This window comes from Chenopodium quinoa, unplaced genomic scaffold, assembly GCF_001683475.1.
Source record: "Chenopodium quinoa cultivar QQ74 unplaced genomic scaffold, ASM168347v1, whole genome shotgun sequence".
Taxonomy (NCBI): domain Eukaryota; kingdom Viridiplantae; phylum Streptophyta; class Magnoliopsida; order Caryophyllales; family Amaranthaceae; genus Chenopodium; species Chenopodium quinoa.
In genome coordinates, this window is record NW_018744835.1 from 924,359 (window position 1) to 948,810 (window position 24,452).

Consider the following 24,452-nt stretch of genomic DNA (forward strand, 5'->3'; position numbering starts at 1 on the left):
TCTTATGGAACTTTAAAGCTAAGAGTTCCAAACTTCTAACACTTTTTAGCCCTCACCATACTATAATAAGATCTAAATTTTATAATGTCCAAATAAAATAAAATATCAATCAATCAAAGCCTTAATCCCATAAGTGGGGTCGGCTACATGAACCAAATTAAATTTAATTTACGATCCAATGCTTCATCCTCATGCAAATCCATATATTTCATATCCTTCCTAACTCCTTCCAACCAAGTCATTTTCGGTCTCCCTCTCCGTCGTTTAACCCCTACATGGTCCTACTCTTCCATTCTTCGAACCGGTGCACCCTCGGGTCTTTGTTTTACATGCCCAAACCAACGCAGGCGATTTTCCCTTAGTTTGTCTACAATGCCTGCACACCTACTTTCTTGCGAATAACCTTATTTTTTATTCTATCTTAGAGTGTCCCCGCACATCGACCTTAACATGCGCATTTTTGTAACCTCCGTCTTTTTAATGTGCTCCTTCTTAGAAGCCCAACATTCTGTACCATAGAGCAACACTGCTCTTATGACAGTTCTGTAGAATTTTCCCTTCAACTGTAAAGGAATGCTTCGGTCACATAACACTCCCGTGGCCGCTCTCCATTTAAGTCACCCCGACTTAATCCTGTGGGCCACGTCTTGATCAATGTCACCATTATTTTTCTGGATGATCGACGTAAGATACTTAAAACATTTACTCATGGTCAATTCCTTTCCATCCAAACTCACCATTTCATCACTTGTCCCCCTTTGAGTACCAAAGCGACATACCAAATATTCAGTCTTACTCCGACTTAGCTTAAACCCTCTAGATTCCAACCTTTGCCTCCATTGCTCCAACTTGGCATTAACCCCATCTTTAGTTTCATCCACCGAAACGATATCATCCGCAAACAACATACACCATGGAACCTCATCTTGAATTGGTCTAGTTATCTAGAACCGTTGCAAAAAAGAAAAGGGCTTAATGCAGACCTTTGATGCAATCTAATTGTAATAAGGAAATTTTTTGTCAACCCACCACATGTCCTCGCAATTGTTGACATATCCCGATACATATCTTTAACCAGGTCACGTACCTTCGTGGGATACCTTTCTTCAACATTATTGTCCACCAAAGTACCTCTCTTGGCACCTTGTCATAGATTCTCCAAATCAATAAAGACCATATGAAGATCATTCTTCTTTACCAGATAAAACTCCATCATTTGTCTTATCAAATGGATTGCTTCCATAGTAGATCTCCCAAGCATAAAACCAAATTGGTTATCTGAAATGTTTGTGCACGCCCTCAACCTATGTTCAATCACTCTTTCCCACAACTTCATAGTGTAGCTCATAAGCTTGATCCCTTGATAGCTAGAACAATCTTGAGCGTCTCCTTTGTTTTTATAAACCGGGACCAAGGTGCTCTTCCTCCATCTTGCGGGATCCTCGTAGCCCTCCGTATCTTGTTAAAGAGGTCTGTTAACCTATTAATACCAATCTTACCCAAACACCTCCACACCTTTATCGGTATACCATCAGGGCCAACCGCCTTCTTAGGCTTCATCTTCTTCCGTGCAATCTACACCTCTACTCTTTTAATCCTCCGCACACACTCCATGTTGATTTCTTCATCACTCACGGAGGTATCTCCCGTCACAACTCCATTACTTTCATTAAACAATTCATCAAAGTACCCTTTCCACCTATCCTTGATGTCCTCCTCTTGTAATAGGACAATTTGGTTCTTATCTTTGACACACTATATAAAATAAATTTAAAAACCAAAAAAAAAGAAAAAACAAGATATTACATACATCAATGGTGTATATTTTTTATAATTCAATTACAAGTTAGGTTCATTGCATCCCAATTAGATAGCTATCATCAATAGCGTTTCGTCCTTAAATAGTCGTCTAATCTAAATGGTAGACCCTAATTAGCTATCTAATTGGTATGCAATGAACCTGACTTGTAGTTGAATTACCCAAAAATATACACCATTGAAAATCTAATCTAAAACCCTTTCTATAAATATGAGAAGTTGGTTACTGAGCTTATGAACGATACCTGAGCTACTGTTGAAAATGAATAGGGGATTACCCTTTTTGGCCTTGCAATGAAGTTCTCTGATATTGCTGTTTTGCTTTTCCTGGTTTTCCTCTCATCCTCTTATTTTGCTTTTCATTCCCTTTTTCATGTTGTTTTGATCTGAAATTGTTTGAGATCAGTACTCTTTGTTTCTCTCCTCCATTGAAGCGTAAGCTGAGCTTTCTCCTCCATTAAATCTTCTTCAATTCAATGTTTACAGGTATATTTGTCCAATTAAGAAGCCTTCTCCAATTTAGGAACAACTCTGTAAAAAACAGTTGGGCTCGCTCCAAGTTATTTAACTACTTCATGTACCTCCATTCAAGTATACTCTCAATTCTTCATTAAAGCGTCTTATGAGATTCTGAGGTAATATGTCTGTTTTAATCAATAATCAAATATCAATTTCACAATCTAGGGTTTCGTACTTCAAGTTTTTTTACCTCAACATGCTTTCAATTCGATTTTATTTTTCGTTATTCTTTTTTATTTAGGATTTTAGTGAATTGGGGAAATTGTCTTAAGAAAAAAAAAAACTTAAATAGGATATAGATTTAACCACTCGACAAAATTAGATTATAGAATAAAATTAATTTATCATCTTACTTATAATTAGCATGGGATAATATTTATGTACCACTGTTGTCGGTTTTATTTACTAGATTTAGTTTTTTTCATCATTTATTTGATTTTGGCTTTAATGGATGAGCTGATTTGATGTTGATTTTTATTTTATTTATTTTATTTTATTTTATATATTTCCATTGATAAGATAGGTTAATATTCGGATTAATTTTGTATCTGAATTGAAGTTTGAGTAGAATTGAATTTTGGCATTGAAATGTTGTGTTGTATGTCCTAGAATAGGAATTATTTTAAAAAAATTAATAAAATTTTAAGGTTCTGGTGGAATTCGGTTTAATGGAAGGCTGTGACTTGGGAATTGAGCTATGTGAATTAAGCTAATGGAATTATGTGAAAGTTGATGCGTGACAAGCTAAATTATGTGCGTGGTATTTTTAGTTTTGATTTGATTGCTTGATTTATCAGGAACTTAAGGGGAACTAAAACCCAGTGTAATTAGAAAATCGACGTGGGTGAAATTAGAGCTTGGGTTTCTATGAAATAGGGGTAAGATTATAATGTTTGGGCCTCAAGTTTTTTAAAAAAATTATGAAAAACTGGAGTTTTAGATGGAAATTGCAACAGGATTCCAGAAAATAAATAGGAAGAGAGGAGGGAGAAAGACCAGGGACAACGAAAAACATTAAAGCTTAATTGAACTCGAAATTTCAGCTCATTAGTATTACTACTATTTTTTTGGTGGCTTTGAAGTTCAAAATTTAAGCTCAATTGTTGTTTTGCAGAATTTTGAATTCTTGCAGTTCCACCCAACTGGTATCTATATATGGTCCTGGATGCCTAATCACTGAAGGTTGATTTTACTCGTACAATATATTTGTTCTTTTCGTTCTTTTGTCTAATGATTCAGAAACTGATCTGTAGAAGAAAATTGTGTAGTTTATTCCGGAATATTTTTGTTTTTCTTTGATGATACCTTTTGCAGCCGCTTATTTCTAGAATTTTTTCTTTAGAAGTGAGCTTTAATTTCCTTCTCAACTAGAATTTGGATAAATTTTAAAAAGAATGAGTAGACAAACATTGGTTATGAGTAGTTGATTTCAATTGTTGTCATCCTTTGCTCATGTGAAAATTCTTTTGGCTGTCATCCTTGGCTTAACTGCAAATTCTTTTGGTGGTGGTTAATTCTTACATTATAACATGTAAGCCATTTGTCCCTGTAACTATTTGCTGCATAAATTTCATCATTATGATTTTTGGCATTCTGGATCAGAATGGTGGTGAATCTGTCATGACTCAAGTTTCTGAAATGAGTTCAAGATCTTGTCAAGTCACCAGAAAATGGCTTTATTAAGCCACCAACAAATAGAGTGATATCAAATTAGGTACAATTATGTCCTTCCTGGTAAATACTTCTCTGCTCTCAATGCTAAAAATTTCATCTTATGGCTTTTGAAAAGCATATGGATCAATCAGAACTTTGTTTGGTTACTGCTTTCTTGACTACAATGTACTTTCAACCTTATGAATTTGTTTGAATGAGTAGGGATATCAAGCAAATACATGTGCAGGTAAAATATGATTTTATTATATAATGCTAAGTGAATGAGATATTTTTACCCGTATTTTCTCATTAATGAGTGTTAGTGAGGTAAAATATTTTATTTTATTTGTTTTCATTTTTAAATTTCAATACATTGTGCAAGGCAAAACTCCTATAAATTGTCTCAATATTTTGATGTGGTCACTTGATATCAGCCATTTGAGAAGACAACTTTGCATGGTTTATATTAATTTAACATTTGGGATTTTAATTTTTTTTATTATACTGATTGGTATTTATTGAAATTATGGTTAGAAATCGGTTAATAATAGTTATTAGTTGATCTTATTTTTCAAATTTAATTCACTGCTTAAAGGAGCTTTTTCACTCTATGAGCTGTATATTTCAGTTTATACGAGGTCTAAAGAAATGGTTGCTTTATGGTATTCACCACCATCTCTCTTGTTCCTGTAAAACTCGCTGCTTGTTACGATGAGGGCATAAAGTTGCCATTTAAGAAGTCATTCATTCTGCCTTTTTTTTTTTTCCTTATCTTAGTTTGAGTATTTTTTACACTTGCAGTTGATTTGCTATATACTACAGTGTTTTATTTGGTGATGATAATATTAATGATGAGTGTTATAGTAGCTTTTGTTCTCTGGAATCTTTTGGATCAGGAGACTTTATTATGAGCTATGCCTTCTAATACCACACTTCTGTTCATCCTATTTACCGAGAACTCTTGTTTATTTTATTTTATTTTATTTTATTTATTTTAAAAGCAAGGGAGTGGAAAAATGATTATCATTGAAAAAAAAGGTATTAGCTTATATTGCCAAGCATTAAAAAAACATACTATCAAAACATGTATATTGCAGCATTAGTGAATGCCGTGACGATTTCCTTTTTTGCATTTTTTGACATGATATTGTGTACTTGTCGCCTTGTATGAGGGCACATATATATAATTTCTAAATAAGGGTAGTATTTAACTAATTTACATTTCTTATTCTTGTCGCCGCCACTGTTATTCTTTTCGTTGCTGCTGTTACTTTAGTACCTGCTGCTGTTATTGTTTTCATTGCTGATATGGCTGTTGTTATTGTGTTGTTACCGTTAGATGTTGCTGATATTGTGTACTGTTATTGTAAACATGTTTGGACTCATGGTTTGATTTTCAGATATGGGTTTGATACTTGATAGAAGTTTTTTAGGTATAATCTTGGGTTATCTTTCGTTGGGTAGTATGGTTAAAAAGTAAACTATAAATAAGTATGCTATGTTATTTTTTGACCTATTCTTGTAATCAGCAGATGACAACTATGTTTTTCTATTAATTCATTCACAGGAAGAAGGTATCACTGCCTACTTAAGATGGGAGACTATGACACGCTTATCGAGCTGTTGAAATTTCAGGTATTCTACCTGTTGCAAGTTTTGCAATGCTTTATTTAATCATACTCTGCTGGTTAACCTTTCTCACAAATTTTGATTTTTTGCTTACAAAACCTGTTACATGGCCTCCATCAATTTGGAGAGTAGTTTGTGGAGTTGTTAAATCTGGTATACTTACATATGGTCCTTTCATCTTTCTCGGATTTGTTATCACCATTTCTAAATACCCATGTTCTGCGTTAAATTTTCATGCTCTCCACTGTGCTAGCTTTCCTCCTGCTCTGCATTGCCATTTTGTATATTCATTTTTACAGGAACAAACCTTGAATGTGGTGCCAGATTTCAAAAACCTTGTGATTCAGGCTCTTCTCTAAAAGGTATAGTCTCGTGAGTAAGCCTTCTTCTCCGTCTTTCTTTATAGTTGCTTATTAATGCGTGAATCCAATGTAACAATGCATCTCCACTTCCAACCAGAAAATTCTAAAGCCGAACTTTTCATGATGGCTGCTACCTGTGGTGCATTCTCCCATTTGTTATTAGGGGCGGCCTTCACATATCGAAGACAGCAACTGCTTGACTTCAAAAATGAAGTCCTTGTAGATGTTGCAGGTATATTACTCTACTTTCCTATCAGCTACCATATGCATCAATCTGATATTTCTTGCATGTACCCTTAGCTTCCTTCATGAATCCAAATTTCTGAATGCATGTTATATGGGCTTAATGACAGTGGAAAATAATTGACATTACAGACTTTAGCAGCCTATAAATTCCAGTTCACCATTCCTTCCTTGGTTGATGAGGGCAATGCCTTTTATGTTTGAATGTAAAATTAAGATAATTTATTCTTTCTTTCTACTGCCTCTGTTTCATTTTATTTATGAGATTACATTGGTAAAATTTGTTTGTGAGTAGTAAATGGAGATAGAAAAAAAAAGTTGCATGAATGAGGAGAGAGATAGAAAGAACTGACCAGTTAAAAAGGAAAGAAAACATTTGTTGCAAATGATTTGTAGTATCCATTTATGGTAAATGTTGCAAATAAATTGAAACGGAGGTAGTAAAACTTTTAGATGAAGATGAGGGTAAGTTCTCCTTTGGCCAAGAGAAAAGGTTTTCATGGCGTGAGATTCAAATTGCATTCAACAATTTTAGTGAAAGTAACATCATAGGTCAAGGAGGTTTGGAGAAGGTTTACAAAGGCAAATTGATGGATAACAAAAGTAGTTGTGAAACAGCTTATCATAATCCAGGTGGAGAAGCTGCATCTATGAGTGAGGTCCAGTTAAAAAGTGTTGTTGTTCATAAGAATCTCTTGCGGTTGATTAGTAGATTTTGTACATCTGAGAGAATCTTTGTTTACCCATAAAATCTCATCAGTGTTGCTTATCGATTGAGAGGTGCTACTGTTTTTCTTCAAAGTATTATGTTCTTTACTTCTTTACTGTTTGTTTATTATTTCCATCTTTACTTCTGAAATAAAAAATACTTTTTTCCTGGTAGACTTAAAGCCCAGTGAGGAAGGCTTAGACTGACCAAGGAGAAAAAAAGCTAGGTTTTCTCAGTTTTATAAAGGTTTTGCTAAGTTTTTAAAGGAGTGCTTGATTATCAATTTGTTTATTTATTGACAAAGTTCGGGACTTTTCTAAGTAAGCATTTGGATGATTATATGTTAGCATTTGGGCTATCCTGCAATTATTTTAATTTGAAATATGTTAATATCAAATTAGTGTTTGGTGTATAGGGTTGTTTTAGTGTTCTTCAATTGTATGGATTTTTTATTCATGGCTTTTTTGGAGAAGAATTTTATCGATTACATGCGGCTGTAAATTTCCTAATATTGCCAACTCTGGTTACTTGAAATTTCTCCCCCTTTTCAAAGGTATAGGGTTTTAGAATTCTTTTGATTTTTCTGTCTTTTTTTTTTTTTTTTTTTTTTTTTTTTTTATTTTTTTTTTTTTAATTAGTTAGGATTTGGGAGATAGATGGTTTTAGTTTTTGTTTTGGAATGCAGGCCCTAGTGATGGTAAATTACATGTAAAAAATTGATCGGAAATTTCAGAGAACTGTTCGGACCTCTTGATGAATTTGCTCACCCATGTGAGTATTCGGCATGGTGATAACATTTTTGGGAGCTATATATCTTTAGCATATGCGAGGACTTGAAGGATGCCAACTCTTGGCAAGATATTGAGAAAAAAGTTTGAGGAATCCTGAACGAGAGTATGGATTTATCTTAGTTCCTTTTTTATTTTTTATTTTTGTTTCTTCTTAGGCCTATTTGATAGTCAAGTGCTGTGGCTTTCATCATTCACGAATGTATTTCCAATTGTGGATTTTTATATACCGCTCTTTGTAACTTCCTTTCTTCAACAATGATATTTTTCACTTGCTTGTAAAATTGTGTAAAGACAACTTTGCTTCATGGAAATTGGTTATTGTAGACTTTTAAAATGTCATTGTTTTCCTTGTCCAGAGTTAAATTTAGATTCTAACCAAAGATACTCCAACATAGCAAGCTCATAACATATTTGAGTTCCGATCCTAAAATTGGAATTGGATGACATCAAAAAAGGGAGTGAGAAACACAAAGAAGTAGAAAAATGCTTCCACGTTTAGGTGACACATAATTTCAGTCTCAAAAGATATATTGAAGCTTAGGTACTCTACAATGCATTTTTATAGTTACAAACTTGTAATTTTGCTTGGTCAAATGGTTTGAAAATCTCAAATAATGTTAAACAAATTAAAGGTTATGCAGGAACTACTTTGTTGTTTCTTAGGTGGTATGAGTTCCTTGATACACTTTAGATATTTAATACGATATTTAAAGTATAGAAGAAAGACATCTTAAGTTCATCTACATTGTATATGTTATCTAAAATAATTTCTAGACATCAAACAAATTACTTTGAATTGAAAGAAGGAATAGATAAGGCTTTTACACTATTTTCAACCTTTCAAAAATGAGAGTTTATTGTGCTTATGACCAGAGATATTTTTGTTTTCCAACTTTATTAAATAGTGATATAATTCGTATATGTAAATTGAAAAAATGATCTAATATTCGCATTCATACAAAAGTAGTATATCACATACATATGTTGCGAATACAAATTAGACTTAAACTTATCTAACTATAATCAAGATACTTAAATTAAATCAACTTTATCATTATTATTGTTTTGGACAAAAATTTATCATTAATTGCAATAAAGAAATTACGATAACTTGGGGTATGCCACAACTAGTTAAATAAATATTTCTACCTTAAACCAAAAGCTATTATTTCTAACTTCAACCAAAAGCTAATAATGCTATTTAAGGACTTAATACGATCCCTCCATTTCATAAAGATGTACTTACAAATAAAATTCAAAGAATAATATTATGCAAATGTAAGGGTTGTTTAGTTCACCTTATTTTTGTTTGATCTAATTTGATCTAAACTTATTTGGTCTGATTTGAGCAAGATAATCTATAATGAAAAAATACATCAAGTTGGGTCTTGTTAGATTCGTAATAATGTGTATTATTTTATTAATATGTATTTTCACATTTTTTAATTTTAGCGATAAAAAGCCACACATAAAAAATTAAAGTACGTATTCATATGTAAGAAACTTGCTCTAAAAAATTATGTAAGAACTTATTCTTTCTTATCTGAACTAAACATGGTCTAAGTGAGTCCTTTTACTTAAGATTTAAGTAGAAAGAGAAAAAATTATTTAGAGACATGGACATTATGTATTACTCTGTAGTCTGTATTTAATATATCTAGATAAAATGGAACGAACTATATGGTGTGAATCAAGGTGTCAAAAACAGTTAGTCTTTTGTGTTGCCATCCACTTGGTGTGGCCACATTTGTTTATAAAAATACTCCCCTTGTCCTAGAATAAGTGACACAGTCAACTTTGTACATATGCATGTCAATGCACTATTTTGACTTTATTTATAAATAATTAAATATTAATAAAAATTATTTTAAAAACTATATTATGAAACTTTATATAAATACCTATCTAACGACACATTTTATGATAAAATATGTTTTTATTATGTTAGTAAAAAAAATTATGGTCATAGCTAATACATGAATAGTGAAAAAAGTCCAAAATCCTAATTATTCTGGGACAAATTGAAGGGAGTAACATTTTTTGTCAATATGAGTGGGTATCCTTAATTTAAGTGATCTCAATTATTCATGAGGGTAACCTTTGTTTGCCTATAGAATAACCCCAATTTATTATACAAGTAATATCATTTAAATATAAATAAAATAAGTAACCTCATTTGTTCATTCGATCAACCCCTTTTCTTTTATTTTGACTATTAAAAGACTTACTCCACTTATATAAAAGAGTACGTAACTTCATTTTCCCAACGGTGACCACTCAAGGTAACTCCATTTGATCATCGCTGTAACTCACATTACTTAGTAATTGCTTATATGTGAAGTGACAACCACCATGTGGCTAGCCACATGTAATAAGAATTTGTAATCAAAGAATAATTAATTTTTTTAACGGAAAAAGAATGATCGATTCAAATACCCTTGCTACAGCCAGCTTGGTCGGCTTTGTCGCGGCTTATAGGATATACATGTTTAGTTCACATTATTTAAACGTAAATACCTTATTACTTATTTCCAAACATATTATAAAATATAAGTTCAGATTAAATAAGATGAGGGGGGAAAAAAAGTTTGAATCATACTATATCATTTTAATAGCGATTTTTTTATCACTAAATATCAGTAATTCCATAATTTAAAAAATTGTGAAAATTACATATTTGAAAATACACATCTATATTAAATATTGCTAAAGCAAATCATTGTTAATTTATATCATGGTGCACAATGCATATTGTGACTAAAGGTGAGCAAAAATATCAGGATACCTGAAATTGTAACCAAAATTTGTTAGAAATCGTTGGCAATAAAGGTTCCAATACTATTGTAATAAATAAATAAATAAATAAAGATTCCAATATTAGGTTTACTTTCTTAATGGTAACCTTCAACTTGTGTAAAACTGAAATGATAACCCTCTTTATTTTTTATTATACAAAATGACCTTAATTAAGAATTTATTCCCACAAAGAGTAAAGAGGAAGTTGTGAAAAAACCCTAGCCTCCTTTCTCTCTCTTCTCTCTCCTAAACTTTAGCCTTCATTGTAATTTTGAAGGGGCTTTCATCGGATTTCACCGGTGAAAAACCCCAATAATTTGTTTTTTAAGTTTCTTTTAATTCTTAGGTTATTATAATGTCTCTCTCAAAAGAAAGAGTTTATCTCCTTCGAAAAACAAGGTTTTTTCGAATTCCTTCGAAAGAAAAGGTTTTTCGAACTCCTTCGAAAGACAAGGTGTTATTTGCATTTGATAGGGTCTCCAGTTTTACGAGGCTACAATTGATTATTGCTTGAATTCAGGTTACAAAGTCATCAAAAGAAATTTTTTCCTCACCAAATATTGAAGCGTCGACGGATCCACTCAAAAAATTGTATGAGCCAACGAATCGAGAATATGTCGAATTGTTATATCTATGTATTTGGATTCTTAGCACTTCTCTGATTAATTCTTGTTTGATTTTGTTAAACTTGTTTTCATTATCGGTGTTTATCAATTTTAGATGTTGTACGACTTTAATTAATGAAATTTAGTATCCATTTGGACTTCTTTAAAAAAAAAAAAATTTATTCCCACAAATAATCTTATTTTAATAAATGGGTTAGTTAAAATCAAATTACTATGGTTAGTTTTTATTTTTTTATTTATTTATTTTTTTTATAAAAAAAGAAATACTTAAATTAAAACAAAAAAAAGAAAAAATAAAAACACCACAACCACCAACTAACCCAGCCAATACCTCCACAACTTCCACCCTCACCTTCACTCAGCCACAACTTCCTAAGAGACGCTTGACGAAGGAAAGAAAATTTGGACTGTTTTCACGGATGGATCTTCCACCGCAAATGGTTCGGGGGCAGGGGTCGTCATAGCCTCTCCCGAAGGCAAATCCTTTGAGTATGCACTAAAATTCTCGTTCAAAGCTTCGAACAACGAAGCTGAATATGAAGCAGCAATTGCTGGCTTAGAATTGTGCATAGCACTGGAAGCCGAGCACGTTTGTTTAAAGACAGACTCTCAGCTCGTCGCAAATCAGATCCAAGGCGAATATGAGGCCAAAGAGCCCTCAATGATAGGTTACCTCGCAAAGATCAAGGCAGTTATTGCGAAGCTGAGAACTTTTGAAGTCGAACTGATCCCAAGGGGTCAGAATGCACAAGCCGACGCATTCTCCAAACTTGCAAGTTCAACTTTAACGGAGTTGAACCGATCTGTATATGTGGAGGTGCGCTGAGAAAGAAGTGTGGATGAAGCAATTAACATATGCTGCGTTGCGCATGAACCGAGCTAGATGGATCCTATCCTAGCTTACAAACTTAGGGATGAACTCCACGAAGACCAAAAGTTAGCCTCTAAGATAAAAAGAATCAGCTCAAGATTCATTGTCTTCGAAGGGGAACTTCTGAAAAAGTCCTTTTCAGCCGTACTATTGAAATGCGTGGGTCCAACAGATGCAGATTACGTCCTTCGGGAAATTCATCTCGGCATCTGCGGAAACCACATAGGGGGGAGATCCTTAGCTCATAAAGCACTAAGGGCTGGGTACTATTGGCCAACCATGATCGCAGATGCAAAGCACCTGGTCCGAAAATGCGAGAAATGCTAAAAATTTGCACCAGTTATCCATCGGCCATCCCAAGATCTAAAGCCAATACTGAATTCTCTTCCATTTGCCCAATGGGGATTGGATATATTGGGACCATTTCCTGATGCTCCCTATCAAAAAAGATGGTTGATAGTCGGCATAGACTACTTCAGCAAATGGATCGAAGCCGAGGCTGCTTCGAACATTATAGAGCAAACTGTCAGGAAATTCATATGGCAGAACATAACCACTCGTTTCGGGATTCTGAAAGTTTTTGTCTTTAATCATGGAAGGCAATTTGATAATCTATCGCTGAAGCGGTACACAGACCAGTTTGGCATTAAACTGGCATATTCTGCAGTTTGTCATCCATAGTGTAATGATCAGGCCAAAGCGACAAATAAGTAAATCCTCAACGCTCTTAAGAAGAGAGTTGAAGACCAAAAATCCAAGTGGATAGAGGAGCTTCCCGGAACCCTCTGGTCACTTTGGACAACAAAAAAAGAGGAAACGGGGCATTCACCTTTTGAGTTGGTGTATGGATCCGAAGCTGTGCTTCCATTGGAAATTGGTTCAGAAAGTCTGCGAGTAAATCTCTTCTCAGCTGAGGAAAATGAGCGACTCATGAAAGAATCCCTCGACTTCCTAGATGAGATAAGAGATTCAGCTCGAGATAGAATGTCTGCATATAAGCAGAGAATCAACAAATTTTATAACCGAAGAGTCCATCAAAGACTTCTCAAAGTTGGGGACCTAGTTCTTCGGAATGCTGCTGCTGTGCAAAAAGGCCGTATTCACGGTAAACTCTCAGCCACTTGTGAGGGACCTTATGAAATATATGATGAGCTTCAGCCAAGCACATACCGACTTCGGCAGTTAGATGGCACCGAACTAAAAAATCACTGGAACACTGATGTACTAAAAAAATATCATGTGTAAATCCCTTCGGGGAAGAACAATCTATGTCAGTAAATTCTCTTAAATTAATGAAAGGCCTTTGAGCCACCATTTGTTCAAAATTTAGCAAGTGTCCATTTTTTCTGTCTTCTATGATTTTTGCAAAAATTCAAGGTTTTCGTTCGGCGTTGTCTGAAGTATTGCATAGTGATGCATCGTACTTCGGCAAGTCGTAAAACCTGCCAAGATGAGGATAAAAGAAAAAAACCCGAAGTATTGCATAATGATGCCTTATACTTCGGATGAATCTGTTCCTCTGGGAAAAGAGGCTATAGGCGCATCCGAAACATAGCCTAAAAAATAGGAACTGATAAAGCCCGAAGTATTGCATAGTGATGCCTCGTACTTCGGATGAATCAGTTCTGGGTGGTGATTGCATTTCCGAAGTATTGCCTAGTGAAGCATTGTACTTCGGATAGATCACTGCCCCGGCATCGTGTTTCGGATAGTCGTTCCCTCGGATGAATTGAAAGTGTCACAAGAGTATTGCTCTCAGAGTCTATGGCTCTTGAGCAAGAAATCAGAGCTTTTGAAAACAAAAATAGAAGAGAAAAGGAAAAATGAGCAAAAATTCCGGATTTGGAATATTGCAAGAATTTCACCAAGGCAAAACCCTCGGCTGTGCCGAGGAAGTCAAAGTAGTGTTTTCAGAATCCTGAAAACACCATCTTCAGATTTCTGGGGGGGCAAGAGGCACTCATTTGGCAAGTTCCTAGCCGAAGCTTAGTACTTGGGAAAAATGTTCACAAACTGAAATATCCGAGTAAAATGAGTGAGGCAAAAGGAATGCAAGCAGAGACAGTGCACTCTCAAATAAAGAAATTCTCAGTCAAGTATGTCTCCAAGCCGAAGTTCTACACTTAGCAAAATTTTTGAAGAAATTTGGAAAAACATCTAAAGTACAAAGAACATTAAAGCAGGCAACGGGAGAAGAAAGCTGAGAAAACTCTTCATAAGCATAAAATGAGTATTTCAAAATGTCAAACAACAAAGAAGAAATTCTAAATATCGGCAACCGCCCACAAAGCGGAAAGCACAGCTGCCGAATAAAGTACAAAGTGTAGAAAATAATAAGAGTTTGTACAAATTCAAGGCAAGCTGAAAGCAAAAACTAAGGCAAAAGCAGACGCGACATCCATCAATTAAGCACAAGTTGATCCGCATGATTCTGAAGACGGCTACCCAAGTTCCTATGCTTCAGCATCGGCGTCAGCACTTGGAACCTGAGAAGGCGCAGCTCCGGCTGAAGATGAAGCAAGCTGGTCAACTTCTTGTTCTGGCTTTTCAGTCTCTTCATTCTTTTCTTCCCGAGCCTCAGCCTCTGCTTGACGGACCAAGAAAGCCACTTCGTCTAGGCTGGCCTCGGTCACATGGGCATCATCAGGATCTATAGACCAGCCCTCGGCTACGTCCCAGTTGATTGCAGGGTCAACATGGAAAGCCAATAGCCGAGCAGTTTTGAAACCATTCTCAAAGCCCTCGGCATATTATTCCTCGGTATATATCCGAGTCTCCAACAGCTTCTGAGCAGCTTCAAGTTTAGTCTTGGCTTTGGCAACCCCGTCCTTCGCAGCGTTCAGCTCGTCCTTCAACTTTTGATTTTCAGCTTCCAACTCAGATTTCTTTTTCTTAGCCTCTTTCTCAGCGAGAGCAATCTGACTTTGGTAGTCTTCAACCAAAAGGCGCCGAGTCTCGACTTCCCTCTTCACTTTATCCTCAATGCGAGCCTTGAAATCTGCAATGCTCTCGGCCCCATACTCTTGGATTAGAGCATGACCTTCGTCTAGCCAGGGGAAGATAGTCTGCTCTAGACCCTGGCAAAAGGAGAGGAAGTTGGCGCTCATGATCTGCATATCTACCCTTAGAGCCGAGGCCTCGTCCTCGGCATTCAGCTACTTCAGCTCGGTAGACCGAGCTCGGCTCTCAGCCTCTTCAGCTTTCTCGGCTTTTGCCCTTAGTTCGTCGTTCATTTCTACAGCAAGGAAGTAGTTATGAACGACCTGGAAAAAAAAATGAGATAAGCAAGTTAGCTGAAGTTCAACACTTGAGGGATTTTTCGCAAAAAAATAAGAAGTTTGGTGCAAAAGTGAAAGAAAAGCTTAAAGAAAACTAAGTAAGAAAGTTCACCTGCATCAGCAATCTTTGATTTTCTAAAAATGGGTTCGGCACTTTGGCCAGCGACTTAGACGCCCCAGATGCCGCGCCCACCATCCATGCTCTGGCCCTGTCCAGCTCAGGCAAGTTCGAGGTGTCGCCGAAGAATTTAGTCACCGAACTGCGCTTAGACTCAAAGAGGTTCCGAGCATGCTCAGGAACAAGTACCAAGGGGGCTGAGCCGAACCCCATCTCAGAGGACTGGAAAGTCCTAAAGGAGCCAGTAGCCGAGGTAGATGGCACTTCATTGTTTTTAGTTACTTCAGCTTCGATTTCTACCTCGGTCTCCTTCGGACCATCCTCGTTCACATCAAGCGCTTCGTCCTCAGCATGGACGATTAGCGCATCAGCTTCTCTCCGAACGTCTTTGGAGAAATCTTCGGCCACCTGGACGGAGAGGGAGGGCGTTCTCAGCTCAATCACCTCCTCGGCTGGGACTTCAGGAGGTGGAGAAGTAATCTCCTTAGTCTCCTCTTGCTGGACCTCTTCAAGCCGAGGTCATTTCTCAGGAAGAGTTGGGGCCCAAAATTGCCCAGGTCGGACAAGTTGCCTCTTCCTTCTCTCACCCGCCATTATTTCGTCTAAAGAGTATTCAGGAACAGGAAACACTTGGGTCGGGTCTACTTGTTTCTCTTCTTCTTCGTCGGACTGCAGCAAAAGAGAAAAAGGGGGGCAAGGACCAGTATAAGAATAAAAAAAGTACAAGCATCAAAAAAAAAAAAAAGAAAAAAACTTCAAGCCGAAGCTTAGTACTTAGACAATTTTCACAAGTTGAAAAGTTTAAGTAGAAGGAGCAAGGTAGACGAAGTTCTACACTTAGACAATTTTTCACAAGTTGAAAAAACAATAAAAAGCTCACCGAAGTCGCCAATAGACGCTCGTCTTCGGAGTCCTCCTCTTCTTCGACTACTTCTTCTCTTGGCCCAACAGCTGAGGTAGAAGGCTCTGCTTCGTTCCGAGGGACGGCAGCAGCAATATAGCAGCAGCGGCTTCTTCAGCTGAATGAAGAAAGAAGGGATCAATCTTCCTATACCAAGGCTTCTGCCTCTGGTACTCAAGGGCGCTATCAACTTGAAGTTTCCTCGGATGTAGGGAAAGGGGCCGATCCTTGGACTCGGTGATCTTCGGCGTGTTGGTGATCGGAATCCTTTCCTCGCTAATCCCAAGCACTTCGTAGTCAATGCCTGAGTTTTCTTCGTACAACTCTGGAAAAAAAAACAAGAATTAGTTCAGCTGAAAGTGTTAAGTTCACAAATCAGAGAGCAATAAAGAATTAAAAAGACTTCGGCCCCAGCCGAATCCCTTACCGCCTTGGTATCTTCGGCTGAGGCCGACAACAGCGAGCATCTTCTCTTGGAAGATGTAATGGCAACAAGGCAACCACGTACTCGGCACATTTTCCATTCGCCCAGTAGCTCTAGGCATTCGGTTTCGGCCAAATAACTCCATTTGGCGGTGATCAACATCGGTGAACTCATCAGGGCTGATGCTAGACATTTTGGGATCTGGTTCCTTAGATATCGAGGACCGCCGAAATAGTTCGAATGAGTTTCATCTGAGGGTGCTCGGATCCAGATCCATTGCCACCTCCAATCCTTATTCGAAGTGTCATTCAGATAGGACGAAAGAAATCCCTTTTCATCCTCTATCTGCCACCATCCAAGGCCATGCCATTTGTTAGATTGGGTGTTCGGCATGAGTTTGTGAATGCAGCGAAAACAGTGCACGCTCGGCTCAAACCCATAAAATAAGCAGACCCAGAGATAGGTCATAATCCTTCGGACACTCACGGGAGTCAGCTGGGATAGGGATATATTGTATCCATTCAGCAACTTTATGACGAAAGAGTGAGCAGGAAACTGAAGCCCATATTGCAATTGCCGAGTGTTAACCCCGATATACCCAGGCGGGTTTGTCGGTGAATCCTCTCATTGGCATTGGGCATTCGGCACCAATAACCGTCCTCTTCCATGATGCCGTAATAGATTTCGAGTTGTTCGGCAAAATGGTACTGGGCGCTATTCTCAATCCACCAAGAGTAGGGCGCAGCATTCATTATGCCCTCGTTTTCTCTAACTTCGGTCCATTCCCTTTCCTCGGGAGTCAACAGCCTTGATGCCAAAGCCTCACTTCGACCAGAGGTACTGGCTTCAGCTGAGTCTGTAGGGGGAATGCTAGTCAAAGGCACTGTACTCAGCGCAGCGCCACTCGAAACAGCGGCTGACCCAGTCCTAGCATTAGTGTTCTGGCCGCTGAGGAAAGGCATCATCGCCGAAGGGCGATTCCGCCTCAGAATTAGCTGCGACACCTCCTCTTCTTCTTCCCCGGCGCTCAATTCAGACCTAACTGGTTCCTTTCCCCGGTCGCTGGCCATTTTTAATTGAACGAAAGTTCAAAAAAGCAGAAAAAAGAAAGAAGTTCAAAAGTCAAGGAAAGCTGAGGAAATTTCAGAAAAAATTACCTCAATCAGGTGCGAAATTCGCCGATCTTTGAGTTCGGAGCAACGAATTTCACCTAAAAGCCTCGGATTATTGGGTATGTGTGAGAAACAAATTCGGTAAAGAGGAAAACTTAGTGAAATGCTGGGTTGTTTATGCGAAAATGAGTTAAGTGAGCAAGGATTAAGGTGCGAGTGGTTTAAATATCTTCTAGAAGCAAGATTTTCGGAATTCACACCACTAATAACCCCATTAATCCCACTTCACTCAATGACTGTTCGTATTCTCCTCCAATTAATGACCCACTAATCTACTCCACTTCCCCATTACTTCCGATTATCTCCAAGTTAACGGTTATTAGTATCAGTAACCTCTCAAACTTCTCCTAATTAAAGTTGTCATCATTTGCTTCCCTCCAATTTTGCAAGTCAAAACCCGATTCGCTATTCTTCCAAACCGGGTCTGGGGGGCAAGTTGTTTGGGTCCAATTTATCTTCTATTGGGCCTGGTCCACAAATGATACGATTCAAAGCCCAAAAGCAAGGTTCAACTCTCCAGCCCAATGTCAAAGTCAGTCAAAGGTTCAGTCCAAGTGGCAAGTCCACTTGACTCCAAGGGCCCAAGCCCCTTAATTAAGCAAAGGTATAAAAGCTAGCCTTCACTTCACTTCACAATCAGCCTCTAGCACTAAATCTCTTGCATAGCTCATTCTCTCTCTCTTTTAAAACACTGTACTGACTTCGGCATTGGAGGGGCCTTCCTCGGCACAACCCCCGAGGCCAGTTTACGTGTTCTTTGCTGTGTAGAAAACCCTCGGCTCCAGCATTCTTTGGACCGAGACCAGTCTTCTCCGCCTTAAAAGAGCCTGCCGAAGGCCCCATTATTTTCATCTGAAACAACAAGCAAACACATACTTATCCCATATTTTATATGATTAAAAAAAGGGTGAAATATATAAATTATGAAGCACATGAATATACCGTATATACACTTATACGATAACTTCTACAAAAAATAAAATAGTTTAATAATGGGCCTCATCCAATTATTTGTCATCGTTTGGGCTAAGATCAATCTTGTGCTACTTGATTTGATGTGCTAGCCCATTTTGATTAATACAAGTATTATTTGGGGATTGGGCTGTTGTTAACTGTCTTTTTCCTATACAATTGATGACTTGTAAAAGTCTTGGGGCTTACCCCTCTCTTTCAACAAAAAAAATAAAAGTCAGCAATTAAATAATTAGTATTAACGACTCGATTACTTCACCATGAGTTGCTTTCAATTGGCTTCCTCGTATTATATCCACCTTTTCTTCATTCTAAACTCCTTTTCGGAAACTTGTTTTGAATTATTAAGTGTATAAAAGTGAGAGTAAAGGGATTTGGATGAGAGTGAGGTAGAGCTTTCTTCCAGTTTTAAAGATCCTAGGATCGATTCTCATCTCCAACTTTGTGGCTCTTAAAAAAAAAATGGAAACTTCTTGATTTAGTAGATGCTACTATATGTCAATCATTAATTTAATATTTGTACTTTTTAATATTTTTATTTTAAAATAAATTGTGAATTTTCACTCATTCGTTATATATTATTTAGATAAAATTCTTAATCTCAGAAAATAATATTTTATATTTAATTAATTTAAACTTTAAAATCTCATTCGCCAATTTTGCTTATGTGGAATTTGAATTATTTAATTCTAAAAGTATTTACCAATCTCTTATTTAATTGGCTATAACTAAACTTTATAATCCTACATGGCGCGTTTAGAAAATTTTATCCTACGTGCCTCTCTAAAAACTCGGAAAAAACTCCCCTTTATATATATAAGTTTTGTGCCTGGGCAATGCCCGGATTGTTGATAAAATTTTAGAATAAACTTTTTGACATGTTTATTTATACAGTAATGTAATCCCTTTTGATAATGCAGGATATTTAAACATACAATATCATATCGCTTATTTATAGAATAGTGTACTTTTGTAGTTTTGTTTGTAAATAAATCTATGTTATTATTGACTAGAAATTATTGTTATTGAACTTAAATTATTTTTACTGAACTGAAAGTATTTTTACCAAAAAAAAATTATTTTTACTGATTATAACTTATTTTTACTGATTTTCTATTTTTTTTTACTAAATTAAATATATTTTAAATGGATCTTATTTTAAAGAACTTTTTGAAAAGAATTTTATGATCGAAATAAAACCGAGTTATAGGATATTTATTAAAAGTTATGATTAATTTTGTACGTATAAAATTTTAAAAGTATAGTGATAATAAAACTTTATACAATATTTTTATCTTAAAAAATCTATCAAAAAATCGCTTACTTAGCATCATATGCGTTACAATAATACCTATTTGTCCCTTACGTAACGCGACACTTGACGAAAAATTAGAATGCTAAATGTCGCTATCTCGTGGCCTGACTGCAAGATCGGCTTTATTTATTAGTAATATGATACTAGTTTTACGCCCGAGATGTTTTTGAAAGTTCTAGTGTTCTAGATAGTAAACGGAAGTAAGCAGAGAAGGTTGAATTGAAGTCAAAGTTTCAGCTCATCGTTCTTGCTTAGTGAACACACTACGTTTCTAATTAATGACCAATGCTACCGTATAATTAAATTTGCGAATTTTTATTTTTTTATTTTTGTTTTATTTTTGTTTTTTGTGGCATATATATATACATTGCTAGTTGCTCCCTTCATTTCATTGAAATTGTCTCATTTGATCTAAAAAGTACTTGAGTAATTTCTCGCAAGTGAAATAATTACAAGGGATTATGAACGTTCCAATCATAAATATCTTTAATTATCAATAAGTTAAAATTATAATTGACATTTTGAAAATACAAATAAAGAGGGATAACAAGATCTCACGTCACTATTTTTTTTTTTCTTATCTATAAATCACATTATTTAGTCAAAGTATAATTTGTGAATAATGTTACAAATTAAACGTGTCAACTAATTTGAAATGGATGAAGCATAATAAGAAAAAACAGAGAGGAAAAAAAAAAACATTTTAGTCATTATTCTCATTGAAGTACTTCGCAACATCCCATAATTTTTTTATTTTTTATATTTTTTACGTCCCATATTGTGTAATAATACAAATTTAATAAAAATAAATAAATAAAAAAAAAAGAAGGAAAGAAAGAAAAATTCACCTTCTTTTGGCTCTTCCGTAAAACATCAATATCCAATATTATTGACTCGACGAGTCGACGGTGACCGTAAAGAAGGATTAACTAATAGCCTCATTCAGAGGAGAATATTCACCGACCATCAACGTCTAATATCGCAAACGAATTTGAATTATATTGTGTGTAAAAGTGTATTTTTATTTTGTAATGTATATATATTCTCCAAAATAGTTAAAAGACAAATAAAATGAGGTAAAGGGCGGTGTGTTATTGTTTTTATTGCTTGGATCTCGTTAACGAACGTTCTCGAGGCGTTAGTAATGTATGATTACGCGTCAATCGGTGTATACTTAATGTTTATATTAATTCAATGTTTCTGCTTTTAGTTATCTTATGCAACGCCTCGAGATGTTCGTTAGCTTTTACCTTTATAATTAGCTGACACATGTTGACTTTTCCCCTTATTCATCTATACACTACGGTGTTGTTTGGTTGGAAGATAATTTCCTAAGAAGTATTATAATAAAGGTGTGTTTGGTTGGAGGGAAATAAGGTAAACATGGGAAATAGCAATTCCAAGGAAAATAGAAATTCCAAGGAAAATAGAAATTCCCACAACCCATGGAAAATTACTCATCAAGTCCCCATTTGGTGAGTTGAATTTCCTAGAAAATCCAATTTCCTATGATGTCAACCAAACAATTTAGTTTCGGAAAATTTAACAGGAATAATCCAACCTTTTATCCGTTCTCCCATATTAATCTCATCTTTTGATTATTCCTCATTAATCCAACCTTTGCCCACCTTTTTCTCACAGCAACCCTTATAGGTCACTGACCGTTACAACCGGTTAGAATGCTGACGTGGCACTTCATGATTGGTTTTTTGCTTTTTTTTTTTTATAATTTACCTTTTTTTTTTAATTTTGTGACGTTAAAAAAATAAAAAACCACCATCATCTTCTTTCTTCTTTCTCTCTCTTCCCCCATTACCACATAGTCACCACACCCACCAGCCACCACCATCCTTTTATCTCTCTCCTTCCCCTTCCCTTCCATTGCCTTCCTTCATTACCACTTCACCTCCCTTTTAACTTACCCACCAATATATAACAACACCTCTAGCCAGCACCACCAACAACACTTTCAGCCACCACAAACCTCCAGCCACCACGAACCTCCAACCACCCTTAGCTTCCCACCATCAACCCCACCGTCAATCCACCATCATCCGCACCGCCATAGGCCCATAGCCCCACAACACCACAGCACCACCACTGCCCCACCGTTGATCCACCATCACCAAAACCCGTAGCAACACCCCATCGTTCCACCTCCGCACCACCATCAACCAACCCAGAAACTCCCACTGTCCCAACACCACTCAACACACTATCCATGACCATCACCACCTCAACACACCAACATCACCACTCAATACAACAACCACAACCAACCCACACATTCGCAAACAATACCCACTAACGACTTACAACCACCGACAACTCACGACTGCGCGCCGCAAGCAACACCATCAACAAACAACCAACAAAAAAAACAACCCCTGCTTATTCCAGCTCATAATTGAAGACACATGCCCCAATTTAACCCCAAATTCAATTGAAAGAGAGAGAAGAGAAGAAATAATAAGGTTTGACGGGGAGGTAGTAAGTGGAGTTTGATAAGGGAGGAGAGGTGGTGGTGGGAAGGTTCAGGGAGGTGAGGTTGGGATTTCGGCGTTGGGTAGGTGGGGTTGGGGTTTCTGGGTATAGGTGGGGGTGAGGTTAGTGGTTTCGCGAAGTGTCACCCTCTAGTTCGGTTGATAGGAAGAAGTTTGTTTTTGATTATCTTGATGAAGGAGGAAGAAAGGTGTTCATGAAGGGGGGAGAGAGAAAGAAGTGGTCATGGAGGAAGAGAGAGAAAAGACTAGTGGTCTTTTTAAAAAAAAAGGAAAAAAAAAAAATTACCCGATATTCAGGTAACCGGTCACTTAGATTCGTTAAAAGATAATACCCCCTAAAGGTTGGATTATTCAAGAATAATCGAAAGGTTGGATTATTTTGGGAGAACCGACCAAAGATTAGATTATTCCTAGGAAAATTATAAGGGAAAAAATTTCCCATGAAATATAAATTCCCATGGGAAGTTAATTCTCATGTGAACCAAACGAGCACTACGTTTTGCTAACTTTTGTGTTTTATTAGCACGAATAAGAACAATCATAGTAATGTGGGGTGTTGTTAGGTCCTCTAAATGTGGATTTTTAAAAAAATGAACTTTTTATAATTGTTAATTAGCTTATTTTTTATTTTATTTTTTTTTAGGATAAAGAACATCCTCAGTAGCATGAATTGAATAAAAGAAACACGTCAACTTAAAAAAAAAAAAAAAAAAAAAAAAAAGAGGAACCAAGTAATTTTAACTAACAAAAATAAATTACTTCGTATGATCATGTGAGAATTACTTAGATATAATTTGTTATTAAATGTGTATTTAAAGTTTTAATTATCCTACTACAAAAGCAAAATTGAGATATGATTAGTCTTTCCCATTAAAAATACCACTTCCTTTGTTATTTAATAAGTGTAATATATATTACATATCTCACTGGCATGTATTCCGTATTTAATAAGAAGGTGATTAAAAGAGGTAAATGACCAAATTAGCTACTGTAATACTTCATATAATTTGAACGCCAATAAGATAGACAAGTTTTATGAGTGCTATCGACATGTTGTGCAAAACGTCACATTATATTATAAATTAGATGGAAATCCGTGAAATGATCTAAATTTTTTAATTATTTGATTTATTGTATTTAATAATTTCAGACAAAATTATAAAAGTTTAATATTTTTTTTTTACTATAATTTATAATAAATTTATAAAATATAAATAAATTGTAAATATGATATTTTTTCCGTTATATAAAATTTTTAATGTAACTTTTAATAATTTAAATCCTAAATCATTATTCATTGTTTTACCATATTTTTTTCGATAGAATCACCAACCTCGTCCACAACCAACCTACTACATCAATGGATAAATTGAACTGTGAAATGTTAGCCAAATTGAAATTGATATAAATTAAATCTTTACATTTATATAAAATAAATCAATATATTTACCAATAAATGAAAAATTGTTGCGATATAAAATCAAATCTATGCATTGGATTTTTTTCATCATCTCCAAAACTAATCAAAGTCATCCATATATTAAGTATACAACATCTAATCGTATGCCATTACTTAAACAAATAGTCGTTAAGTATCTTAAATAAATACAATGTAACTAATAATTACAAATTTAAATTTAAACATAAGATTTTAAAAATTACCCGGACATTGATGACCTAAAACTAACACAAAATTACTAACACAAAATTCGCTTGATGGGGTTTTGTATTGATATGAAATTTTATTTGTG

The 24,452-nt window shown here is 35.7% G+C and overlaps 2 protein-coding genes and 1 long non-coding RNA gene across 11 annotated transcripts; 2 read left to right on the forward strand and 1 right to left on the reverse strand.

The window, feature by feature from the left end:
- Positions 1–617: 617 nt before the first annotated feature.
- Positions 618–1,113, reverse strand: LOC110704370. The gene is made up of 2 exons (XM_021882151.1): positions 1,030–1,113; positions 618–944 (listed from the first exon to the last, which is right to left on the reverse strand). The coding sequence occupies exons 1-2, from the start codon at positions 1,111–1,113 to the stop codon at positions 618–620; spliced, it is 411 nt and encodes a 136-aa protein (XP_021737843.1).
- Positions 1,114–1,184: 71 nt separating this feature from the next.
- On the forward strand, positions 1,185–8,063 carry LOC110704445. 9 transcript variants are annotated; one of them, XR_002507943.1, is made up of 7 exons: positions 1,442–2,148; positions 2,305–2,453; positions 3,452–4,071; positions 5,558–5,625; positions 5,919–5,981; positions 6,079–6,213; positions 7,619–8,063. It is a non-coding gene; the product is annotated as an uncharacterized LOC110704445 (long non-coding RNA). The 9 variants fall into 9 exon arrangements; XR_002507945.1 differs by having other exon boundaries at positions 1,444–2,148; positions 3,452–4,051; XR_002507941.1 differs by having other exon boundaries at positions 1,472–2,148; positions 3,452–3,519; positions 3,940–4,051; positions 5,558–5,981.
- A 2,405-nt stretch (positions 8,064–10,468) lies between these two features.
- LOC110704371 lies at positions 10,469–13,456 on the forward strand. Its single transcript, XM_021882152.1, has 4 exons — positions 10,469–10,487; positions 11,662–11,963; positions 12,753–13,122; positions 13,395–13,456. Exons 1-4 carry the CDS (start codon positions 10,469–10,471, stop codon positions 13,454–13,456), a joined length of 753 nt encoding a protein of 250 aa, XP_021737844.1.
- Positions 13,457–24,452: the final 10,996 nt, after the last annotated feature.

What these genes read in the sequence shown, in the direction of transcription:
- LOC110704370 (XM_021882151.1), bottom strand. Translation starts at nt 1,113, where the DNA reads ATGTTGAAGAAAGGTATCCCACGAAGGTACGTGACCTGGTTAAAGATA. An exon ending in AACAATTGCGAGGACATGTG is followed by an intron (nt 945 to 1,029) that starts GTGGGTTGACAA and finishes CAACGGTTCTAG; the next exon opens with ATAACTAGACCAATTCAAGA.
- LOC110704371 (XM_021882152.1), top strand. An exon ending in ACCGATCTGTATATGTGGAG is followed by an intron (nt 11,964 to 12,752) that starts GTGCGCTGAGAA and finishes GCTCTTAAGAAG; the next exon opens with AGAGTTGAAGACCAAAAATC. An exon ending in GCAAAAAGGCCGTATTCACG is followed by an intron (nt 13,123 to 13,394) that starts GTAAACTCTCAG and finishes CAAAAATTCAAG; the next exon opens with GTTTTCGTTCGGCGTTGTCT.